At 39.1% G+C, this 12,124-nt stretch overlaps 1 protein-coding gene across 5 annotated transcripts; it reads right to left on the reverse strand.

Annotated features, from left to right (window-relative positions):
* Window positions 1-911: 911 nt before the first annotated feature.
* Window positions 912-11,029, reverse strand: LOC128609591 (tetratricopeptide repeat protein 24). 5 transcript variants are annotated; one of them, XM_053628166.1, is made up of 14 exons: window positions 10,447-11,029; window positions 9,847-9,982; window positions 9,323-9,616; window positions 8,526-8,727; window positions 8,122-8,328; window positions 7,341-7,469; window positions 7,113-7,234; window positions 6,620-6,697; window positions 6,466-6,524; window positions 6,230-6,315; window positions 4,956-5,073; window positions 2,972-3,048; window positions 2,800-2,848; window positions 912-2,715 (listed from the first exon to the last, which is right to left on the reverse strand). In XM_053628166.1, exons 2-14 carry the CDS (start codon window positions 9,943-9,945, stop codon window positions 2,604-2,606), a joined length of 1,632 nt encoding a protein of 543 aa, XP_053484141.1. In that variant the 5' UTR covers window positions 9,946-9,982; window positions 10,447-11,029; the 3' UTR covers window positions 912-2,603. The 5 variants fall into 5 exon arrangements, with proteins under 5 accessions (XP_053484141.1, XP_053484132.1, XP_053484150.1 ...); XM_053628157.1 differs by having other exon boundaries at window positions 9,748-9,982; window positions 10,447-11,028; XM_053628175.1 differs by having other exon boundaries at window positions 2,556-2,715; window positions 2,800-2,819; window positions 9,748-9,982; window positions 10,447-11,028.
* Between the last annotated feature and the right edge of the window lie 1,095 nt (window positions 11,030-12,124).

The following is a 12,124-nucleotide window of genomic DNA, read 5'->3' on the forward strand; positions in this document are numbered from 1 at the left end:
GGTTTGGTCTTGGTGGACTAGATCTGCTATGCTGGGATAGACATGCACGGATAGACATGCACAGATATAGAGATGTAGAGAACCATGCTGCTACTGCAAAGGGTACAGTAGGAGGAACCCCCCATAGCAGATCTATATGGTGGTGCTGGGGGAGAGGGGGGGGGAGGGGGTGCATTGGGGTGGGATGCAAAATCTTGTAGCACAAGCAGAGACCATAGCCAATGAATTAGTTGGGATAATAAAGGATTACTTAGACAGAGAAGCGTGGCTGATAGACTGCTGCACCGGTATCATGGGAAACAATCAGTGTGTAGATACAGCTTCATGACTGAACTAGACATTAATCAGAGAATCAACCAAGAGTCCAAGGGTAACTCTGAAGTAGATGGAAAGATCCACATCAGATTGGAGGAGCCACTCTATAGCCACTGACACTCCACAAAACTGGGCTTTATGGAAGAGTGATGAGTCGAGTGAAATCCAATTTCATGCCAAAAGGCATGTTGGAGAGTCAAAAACATGTGGAAAATAGTTCTCTGGTCTGATGAGAGCAAAATTGAATTTTTGGCCTTGGCACAAAGCCAAAAAATCTAACATTGCTCAATGTCATGAGAACACCACCCCCACAGTGAAGCATGGTAGCATCATGTTGAGCATTACCCTTGGCCTCTTGGTTGTTAAAGAACTGTAGGACATATCTAAATAAAGCTGCATTATGACTATTTCAGTTGCCAAGTCATGAAATAGCTCTGTATTACCATGTTTTCATCGGTTTTTCAAAAAAGTAATTCAAAAAGAAAGTAATTGAACTGATTCTCTATAAATAGTTTTAGATATGTCCGCTTGAGTAGATGTGGGTGACTGTGCTTGTATAACACTGAATAGGTGGAATGTTAAAAGGAATGAATTTAGCCTTTGGTTAACTTAAATCAGGTTTAGGTTTTAATCTTTGCTTCAAACATTGAAAGCAACAATATCAATTAGGGAAAATATAAACACTTTTTTTGCCTGAAAGTTGTAATCATTGAATGGAGTCAACACTTACTCTCTAAATGTAGCTTAGTCTAGAGTGTTACAGTGTATAAATGTTTTCTCTGATTTACATCTGATATGTACACTCACTGAACACATTATTAGGAACACCTGTATGCCTACTATTTATGCAATTATCTAAACGAGCAGCAGTGCAATGCATAAAATCATGTATACACGGGACAGCAGCTTTGGGTAAAGTTCACATCAGCCATCAGAATGGGGAAAATGATTTTAACCATGGCGTGATTGTTGGTGCCAGGCAGGCTTGTTTTAGTATTTTTATAACTGCTGATCTCCTGGGATTTTCAAGCACAAGTCTCTAGAGTTTACTCAGAATGGTGCAATAAAGAAAAAAAATCCAGTGAGCAGCAGTTCTGCACACGGAAACGCTTTGTTGATGAGAGAGGTTAATGGAGAATGGCTAGACTGGTTTCGGCTCCAGAAAGGCTACAGTATCTCAGATAACCACGCTGTACAATTGTGGTAAGCAGAAAAGCATCTCAGAATGTACAATACATCAAAACTTGAGGCGGATGAGCTACAACAGCAGAAGAACACATCAGGTTCCACTTCTGTCAGCCGAGAACAGAAAGCTGAGGCTTCAGTGGGCACAGGTTCACCAAAACTGACAGCTGAAGACTGGAAAAACGTAGCCTGAGCTGATGGATCTCAAGTTCTGCTGGATAATGATTTCTGCTCAATTTCTGCTGGACAGAATTGGAGTTCAATGTTCTTCAGTGGCCTTCCCAGTTACTGGATCTGAATCCAATAAAACTCCTTTGGGATGTTTTTAGAACGGGAGATTCACAGCATGAAAGTGCACCTGAAAAATCTGCAGGAATTGTGTGATGTAATCATGTCAACATGGACCAGAATCTCAAAGAAATGTTTCCAACATCTTGTGGAATCCATGCCATAATGAATTGAGGCTGTTTTGAGGCAAAGAGAGGCCCAACCAAGTATTAGTATAGTGTTCCTAATAAAGTGCTCGGTGAGTGTATGTTTGTTCTTTAAAATGTAGGTTACCCTATTTATCACACCTATACTGATATAATATAATGTTAACAGTATAAATATTTTAGATTCCCTCAGTATCTTAGTATACCAGCATAGTGCCATATTGTCACAGTCCTCGAAAGCTGGCACATAAACTCTCTGTCTTCAGCAAACTAAGATAAGAACAATTTCACACAATATCAATATCAGCCTTGGAGGCAGTGCTGTATTCAATAATCCAGTGATAGTATTTCAAGTCCCAATTAGGGCAAACTTTCATCACACAGATGCTCATTTGTGGCAGATAAGTGAGGAAGAAAATGGATGCATAGACTATAAAAGCAGGACAATCAGTAGATAATTTGAGATTATGAACATTGTTTAAAAATTAGATTTTCATATGGCATCAGTAGATTTAATCAATATTTATAACAGGATATAATGTGTCCTTGGTCTTTTTTTTGCTCCAGGTCACCCAGAAAGAATATAGTTCAGTTTCGATTTGAAAATGAACCTGAAGCTGTTCTGATAAAATCCCCGGGAGAGGAAAGACAGATATGACCTGGCCGTGGTCACATGACTGTGCAGAATCTGGACTTTAAGGTCCTGTGTATGGATGTCGACTCCTCACTGTGAAGATGCGCTGAAGGTAAGGCCTCAGTGCGCTCCTCCAATGGGGGTGCACTAAAAATGGTCACGTATCATCAGTCAGATTTCACCATCCACATCTGGTTAGACGATTATAATAAACGAGCTGGAGTCTCATACCTGGTTGATTCCAGTGGGTTCTGTATGGAGGTTTCACACATGGCTTCATCTATGGTAAGATATACATTTGTTCACACAGTGTAATCAGTACAAATTTAAAAAGACAAAATATTTAAGTATTATCTTATGAATGAGCAGCTCTGAATAGATATTTGAGTATGCGTATACCTACCCTGCTGTGAGTGTAAATGGGAGTCTGTGGGATTCTTATACTCAAGACGAGGTTTCTCATATGTGTTATTCAGATTCCTGCCATGGATAAGACATTTACATTTTAAAATCAATATTAGACTTCATTAAATCACACAAAGTAAAAACTAAAATTGGTATTGTATGTGAGCAGCACAGCGACAGAGGTGGGCTGATAACACTGAAATATCACGCCTATGGGAGGAACATCACTGCATGTTGTGCAGTTTACACCAAAGGACAGCCTCTGTCCCCATGGAAGAACTGCTGCCCCAAAGGGAAATTTCCTTCTCTTCAGTGATATTTTAAATTCACACTTGTAGAGCCCAGCAGTATGTGTCTAAAACCTCAGGCAGTATGTGTCTAAAACCTCAGGCTGAGTTCTAGCAGTTATATTGTATGACAGTAGAATGAGGACAGATATCACGTTTGCCCAAATGTAGAAATATTAGCACCTTTCTTCCGAGGTCTGAGTATTGTTCAAAGATGTACTAGGTTCAGTATGTGTCCAACTGAATATGAAGTACTCACATGAAATTGAAGGTACAGACCAAAGCCTCATGCCACTCTGAATCAAACATTTGTGCTAGTAGCTGTTAGTTACGAGGGAATAATCAAAAATGAATACTGTTTGGAAAACAGTATATGAAAAGCACTATTGCACGAGCAGCCAACTAGAACACATACTGTCCTGTTTTACTCAGTTACAGTCAAACTGTAGCATTTCTATTCATGTTTTCAGAACTCGGATGGATGCATTAATGCACACGTATTAATAAACTGTGCCTAAACTTGCACTTCAGACCCACGAAATAAACTCTTATTCATCAGATACATAAAATTGAGCACAGCCTTGAACGCATGGAATGACATAAAACAATGAATGTTGATCATGCTGAACAATATCAAGAACTCACTAGTCCCTTATTTTCATGTCAGATTTATACAGCATGCCCCAACTGACCTCATATACTGTAGGTTGAAATGAAATGAAGCACATTAAGTTACACTAATATGCATATACAGGTTTTTCTGATGATGAGCCATGAAAAGATTTGAGGAAAAGCAAATCTGAGTTTGCCCGAGTGTGTGGAAAACAAAGATGATCTTTTTGGAATCCTCAAATGAAAACTTAACAAAACATCAAATAAAATCAACTGTTTCAACTGAAGAACACTGGCTGCCTTTGAAATCATTTCCTTTTAGCAAAATTATTTATATGAAGTAAGTACATAAAGATTTACTTACTTAATACAAATAAGCACGTAAAGATGTATAAAGATTTATGGAGGTCTGCTGTTTTTTATAAAACAGAAAACTGAACCATTTTCCAACTTCACCTGTAGGTAGTTATGTGACTTTTTAGATTTATAGCTAGGTCAGAATAGGTCAGGCTTCATTTTTAAATATATAGATAACCAAAGTTTCAAACAGTTTAAAGCAACCAAAAAATGTATCTAAAAGCATGTTCAGCATGTTGGAACTAAGTCACCATAATCTAAAAGGGAAAAAAAACACAATTACTGGAGAAATATTTACTTACTCACTTCTGTAAATAATTAAATGACTGAAGTCAATAAAGGTTGGAAGCAAAAAGATATCCATTGTGATTTTTGCTAAAATCAATACACCCTGCGTGGGACATAAGTCGCTTGCACACACACACATTTGCTTACTCATTCACACCTAGGCACAATTTAGAGCAGCTAAGTTATCCATCAACTTGTTTTTAGTAGGCAGGAGCAAACTGAAGATAGAGTTTAGTGTAAATTGTTCATCAAAACTGTTACTTTTCATTCAGCCATTGCTATAATTAACCTGAATGCCAAAAGGCCAATGCAATGCCTGGACAGTAAAAAATGACTTAAATAATAAAATGACAGCTCTCGGCTTCCAAAACAATGAGAAATGAGCAGACAGTCCACAGCAGAACATTTTATCTTCAGAGTATCTACCTATGTATCTACCTATTGGCTTCTGGTAGCGTGTTCATGTGATCAGGACACTCTGTTTGTGTTGCTCTTGATGATATTAACATATCACCGTGAGGTTTCCTCTGTTCACATGTTTCTGTAGGTCTCCATTCTGCAAAGCAAAATACAGCAGAAATGTGGTGTTATACCAAAGTCCTTATAGTAAATTCTGCCTTATCAACTTAGCAACCATCTTAACAACGCTCGTGGGCAGCTACTGTATTTGCAGTAATCCAAGAACAGGCTGCTGTTTACTTAAATACGGAAAGACCCATAAAGCAGAAACAGATTGACAAGATGGCATTTCAAACATGGATTTAAATTTGCTGATAAAATCAGACACAAATGGCATAAGCAGTGTGTCGTTTTTGGCTGCAGTATGAAAAACCTTTTTCTTCAGGTTACTCCGGATACTGCGCATGAACGTTTCTCCTTAACTGATAGGACAAAGTGCCCTATGCATCAGGATAAGATTCAGATAAGTCAGGCCTTTTCACTAACATCTGTATCAAGAATACTGACTGGCTCTTTCTATTACAGGTCAGTCCGTACAGGTTTCGCAGAGTATTTTTGTGATTGTTGCGGCCAAAAATGCTTGATTTTGCTGCGGCTTCTTTCAAAATTTGTGATACATTTTGCGTTGTTGTTTTTGTGCTTTTTTGACACGTCTTGGCCCAAATCTGCAGAAAATCTGCAGTAATTTTGAAAAATTGCAAGCTCCTCCGCAAATATTGCAGAGTTTGCTTGATTTTGCGTTCATTTCAACAATCGTAAACTTACGAAATCCTGGAGGGATTGAAAGGTGGTACTTGTGTATTATAGCCACTTTGCTGAGTGTTACATGCTGCCCTATTCATGCAGTCTGTTACTATATAACATTTCTCTAACATCTCAGAAATATTTTCCTTACACTCTGAATCTTTGCAAGAATTTGACCAAGAGTTATTTACAATTAATGTTCCAAAATGTACTCGAAGTTAAAGATTTTTAAAGAATTTTTGCAATATTCTCCTACTGGTCATCCTTTCAACACACTTAATACTGCTTGCCTTTACTCTTGCTCACTTGCCTTTATGCTTGTAATGTCACCCAGAAGAGGATGAGTTCCTTTTTTGAATCTGGTTCTTCTCAAGATTTCCTCAAATGAAGACATCTAAATCTAAATCGAGATTTCTGTACTGCTGCTTTGTGCCAACATCTATTGTTAAAAGCGCTACACAAATAAAAATGAATTGAATTGAATATGGAACTGAAGTATCACATCTTACCTTTATCCTCTATCCTGTGACTACTCAATGGTTCTTTTCTGCTGTGCTCGGCCATCAATTCCTCAGTGTTCCTCATCTGAGTTATTCTGCATGAAAGCAATTACAGGGAACCAATGGGATACGGCAAAATTCTCTTCAGCTCTTTGTCAAAAATCACTTAACACATGAGAAGAGTGAGTATAGAGCCATGGGCTTTGGAAATAAGATACGGTATTATCAGTGCTGCGCAGTATTACCGCAGGTGTTGCCTGTTCATGTTTCTCTCCTTGATAGCTTGCCTTACAAGGGGACCTCTCTGTGTGGGAGAATGTTGCAATACAGTGACATTTCTGCTGTATCGAGATCAAATAAACATAGTCCCAGCTTAGAATGTTAAAACCAGGAGTTTACCTGCTGGATGGCCAGTTTCATCTGTAAAGCCTCACTTAGCTTATTGACAAGGCTTTCCTGCACAGAGCTAGAGACATCCTGGAAGCAAGACGTTGATGTGTTCAGCAACAGCTATGATGTACATCAATCAATACATATTTAATAAATCAAAAAGAGTAGAGGGCAAAAATGCCAAGCTCGCGAGAATTTACTCAGCTCTGGTGTGTCGATCATACAAAATGTGTTGAGCTCGTTTACCATAATAAATATATTTTTAATTTTTCACTTATTTTGCTCTACTTTCTGTCATAACGAGCTCTGTGTAGTTCTTTACTCTGTCATGTGCCTGATAGTTTGAATTTGCTTACTGGATCCTTTTTGAACTGCTGGCCACACAGCTTGAGTTGACTGCTAACTGTACAAATTCATCTAGCAGATGTCCAGATTGGCAAGTGCATTACTCAAAGTGGGAGTATTTTTGCCTAATGAATAGGTTTGGGATCAAACCTTTTACCTTGCACTTGGAGAGCAGTGCTAGTGCCTGCTTATAACAGAGAATGGCTTTGTCTGGGTCCCTCAGTCTCATTTTGATTCCACCCAGACCTTCACACGCTTGCCACTGCCCTGACGAATCATCTATAGACAAACAGACAGGCAGAATTAGCATTTAAGTAGAGTAATTGATTTCAAGCAGTTTGCCACTGAAGCATGACAATTTCTATGGACATATTCAGGTGAGTACCGCTGTCTTTGAAAGCCTGTTGAGCATGTAGGTAGCTCTCTCCTGCCTCATCCAGTTCCCCTAGTTCACTGAGAGCGTAAGCCAGGTTACAGAAACAGCAGCCCTGAGCCCGACGGCTACCCAACGACCCTACCAAGACAGCAGGAGAAATATAATGAGCAAGATAAATAGTGGTGGCTTTGCTATAACCTTCAGGATTATGAGTTATCTGACATGCTCCAGTTCATTACTGTTGTCCAATTAAACATATTCATAAACACATGAGCACATGCAAAGAACAAAAACACTAACAAATGTAGTGAATAAATTGCAAGCTGTGTCACTCAGCTGTGAATGTTTACATCCCTTCTGTGTAATTAGCATTAAAGAAAGGGGCAATAAAATACAGCGGTGGATTTTAAAGCCGCAACATACAGCAATGCCAGCAGATGGAAACATATAAAGGCAGCCCATGCATTTGAGGGAGGAGATAGAAAGAGGGAAACATAGCAAGTGACAGAAAGATGCTGGTATAAGCTTTTTCTCACTGTCCCCTGAGACTGAGACATGGCCTGCAGTGATGTATTTCATGGATGCTGCCACTGACAAGAGCATTGCAATTCCAGCAAAGAAACTTCGAAGTAATACAGGAGAAATAACTTACACTTAACTAGAAGTGTGCATGGATATTGACGGTAGGGCTGTTTAACATTGTAGTTTAGTGACTGAAAGCATTTTTGTGATTTAATATTAGAATGCATTGAAATATATTTTATATCACTTGGCTTGGTGGTTTGCTAACCATGCAGTGCAGCTGCTTCTCTGTGGTATTCCAGAGCTTTCCGGTATTGCGCCAGGGAGTTGTGGACCGCACCCAGATTCTGCATGACCACGGCTAGCCTACGTGGAGTGGAGCGCACCAGAGGCAGAGCCAGCTCATAGCACTCAGCAGCCTCAGGAAAAAGCTTCAGCTGAGAGAAACTCAACCCCACTGCATTATACAGCTTACCTGAAAAAAACGTAAAATAAATAGTACAGGATAAATGTCTCAAGGATTTACAGTGGTTTCCTGTCTCACTGCTGTACGTAGAAAAGTTTAGTCATCAAGCCCATTAATCTTTATAGCAGTTGAGGCTAATCACCATATATATTCCCTATTTAAGATAACAGGCGATTACTACTAATATATTATTGCTTATAATTTACCTAATGTCTCTGGTTCTGTGATTTTGGCACTCAGCTCCAAACACTCCGTGAGAACACTAATGACATCATCTGTTGTGAAGCAGTCACATTTCAACATGTGATTCCCAGCATCCTTCAGGGCCACAGCAGAAGAGGCCAGCTTCCCTGACACCTTATAGCTTTCTGCTGCACGCAGGTAATTCTCTGCTGCGCCACTCCACTCCTAAAACACAGGAAAGGTGTCTGAGCAATTCACTGATAATGCTATGAACTCCACACAACAGATGGCATGTCACTGCATGGAATCAGGTTTTTAATACAAAATCATATAACATTTGGCACATAATGATTGCAAACCGTAACTGTGGAATCAACAAGCAATGGCCACGCCGGTATAAAATCAAAGATTCACATATGATAAAATTAAAGGAGCAGTCTGTAATTTTAAAGCCCTCTGATGCTTGCACTCACAACAGATCACGTCACCTCTTCTGCTGAAACTCAGGACACTTGCATACCAACCTCGTTCGGTGTAGATGAATTGAACTTTATCTACAGTACAGATTTGATTAAACAGACTAGGTGTGAAAACAACCTAAATACGCCTAGTGAGTTACGAGTTAGAGAAGACGCAGAGCTGAGAAGCACTAATTTATCTTGGCGCTATAGTGGGCCAATCATAGTTTACGATGTCTAAGATATTTTTTGTAAATCTATGATAATGTATATGGGTTTTTAAAAACTCCACCTAAAAATAACTAACTCCCACTCTAATATTCCACTACGTTTCGTACACTTTTTCTTACAGAGACACTGACCTTCCTGCGCAGGTGACAGTGGGCCAGTCTGATGCAGGTGTCCCCTTCACTACTCCCATCACCTTGTGAGCAATAAAGGTGTGTAGCTTGTTGGTAGTGTCTGACAGCTTGCACATGGTCATCCAGAGCCTCATGTGCTGCTGCTAGATTAAACTGCAGATCCGCCACGCGCTCACCTTTCTCACTTGGCTCAGCTTGTGACAGAAAATCAAGCCCTTTCTGGGGCTTACCTGCCTCCACATATGCTGCTCCAAGGTTAAAAGCACAAGCCCGCTGTACTTTAGTCTCTTTGAGCTGAGAAAGGAGGAATAAAAGTTGTTTTCGTTAATGCAACACACAGGGATAGATTATAAACCATAAACGCTGCAGCAGGCGGAGTCTAAAACATTGTTGGAGTTAAATTAATCCCTCAACACCTTCCTTACGTTCACGGCAGTTTTGAAAGCCTTTTTGAAGTATTCAAGAGCCTTTGAGCTGTCTCCCTGTTGTAGAGCGCCGTGTCCACATGCTGTAAGACTCTCTACCTGGATCTCTGTGTCCTTTACGCCTTCACCCTTTCCCTTTCTACTCGTTTTCTTTTTCTTCTTCTGAGAATCTTGGGATGGTGAACCATCAGAGGCCATGACAGGAAACAGATTAAGGTCATGTGCTGGTGTCGTACTAAAATAAATAAATAAATAAATAAATAAATAAACAAACAAACAAACAAACAAACTGAATCAATTTTCCAGAAACGGACAAATATGTGACTCAGTAGTTTTGTTGCAAGAGAAATTGTATCCTAATGCTGTAAGGGTGTGTAAGTAGGATACAATCCTCAAACCATTAGTGATGTTAAGTCACAGATACTGTTGTTGTGAGCAGTTGCGAGGATTCACGCTTCACTAATGAATGTTTTATCACCAGTCTAAAGTATCAGCACTACACACCCTTTCCCAAGCACATTAGTCTCTTTTTTGTATGGCTTAAAGTGTAAAACAACACTTTAGATCACTTCAGTGCATAAAAAGCTATATATAATTAGCTAACACTACCTATTACATTAAGACATGCACTGTAGCATTAGTTAAGACGCACATTAGCCAACTAGCAAACCATATAACGTTACTACTTGTTCAACTTACTCTTTTTGGAAGTGAAGCCATGTTTACTGAAGTCTTCAGCTGGAGCAGCTAGCAGGGGAATAATACCTACTGCCTAAATATAAGCTACAGCATCTACACAGTCATCTGGGTAATTACACGATTACTAATAAAACCGTAATTTGACAGGTGCAGAGTATGGACGTCTGGCTCTGACCACGTGATTGTCTGACTCCGTTACCATGGTGACAAAATTGGAAACATTTCAGTGACTGTAATAAAGTGAAATGAATACCACCACACGAAAGTTGTTTGTTTGATATTGATACATTTTGCTAAAGTTCACTCGTTGTGGCGGTTTTAGTTAAAAAAAAAAAAAGTAGTGAACTAGTGATGTGCCGTTCATGAACGATTCGTTCATTTTGAACGAATCTTTAATATGACTCGGGAACAACGAGTTGTCTCAGAGAGTGGAGTGAGTCGTTCATTTTTGACCGCGCATGCGCAGCAACATCCCCATAGGTTAGAAACAGAAATGATTAGTTCACGTCTCAAGTCTTCGGGTTCGAGTCGTTCGTTCTTCCTGAGACCAATGCGTAGGCAAAGCACCATGCAATACCGCAATAGGGATGAACCAACGACTCGAACCCGAAGACTCGAGAGTAGAAATGAACCGATATATCGGCCAATATCAGCCGATAAAGGCAATTTTTTTTTAAAAAAGAGGGCGGGAAAACATCGCATTCATGCTGTGTATAAAAAAAGATGTCTCTTGTGTGGAATAGCAACAAAGCTGCAGTTTGTAAGCTCTGCACTGCTAAAATTTTACACCGCACACTTTAGCAGAGCAGAAGCTGTGCATATTTTTTTCGGTGTACATGTTAACGAATGAGTGCTTTTTCACCAGACGCTGCAGCAGTGAAGCGGGCGTATCAGTGTCGAGTCTAAATGTATTTTTTGGCACATGCTCGAGCTGAATTAAAGTGCCAGTACGTTGATGAGGATTTAAATGAAGATGAGTTTATATAAGTATATAGGCTATTGCACAGAAATATATATTTGTAGAGTAGTATATTTCATATCCAGTTAATGTTAATATATAAAAAAGTTGATATTATATATTACCAGTTTGATGTTCAGTGATGAAGTAGAAATGCCTTTGTTTGTGGTGAGTGAATATGAAGCCTAACAGGAGGTTTTTTAGAATTCAGTCAATGTTAATATGAATTAATAACATTCAATAAATTAAGAAATCTTACTTTAATCTTCAGAATGTAGTTCATGTGTTAATGTTAATTTGAGTAATGTGTTTTCTGTTTATGAGACCAGTTACTGTGAAACAATTTGTTGAAATGGAGAGAATAAAATTTTTATTTGCATTTCTTTCAAAATTGTGGAATTAATTATGATTCATTTTAAAGAAGGCATAAAAGGCAGAAATCTCAGTATCGGTATTGGTATCGGCCGATATCGGCTGAGAAATTTAGTATCGATGCATCTCTACACGAGAGGTGATCTAATCATTTCTATTTCCAGGGAACAGACAGGACAAATGTGTCCTGACAAAAGAAAGAACGACTCGGCTCGGCAGGTGAGGTGAACTAACAGACTGCATCGCCTGAAGACCAGCTAAACAATTAATTAATCATTTCTTTTTCTCATAATTCGGACCTGGCTGCATTAGCCTATAGTTTATTTTATAGTTTATTAAGTACTAGAT

Source organism: Ictalurus furcatus, chromosome 1, assembly GCF_023375685.1.
Source record: "Ictalurus furcatus strain D&B chromosome 1, Billie_1.0, whole genome shotgun sequence".
Classification (NCBI taxonomy): domain Eukaryota; kingdom Metazoa; phylum Chordata; class Actinopteri; order Siluriformes; family Ictaluridae; genus Ictalurus; species Ictalurus furcatus.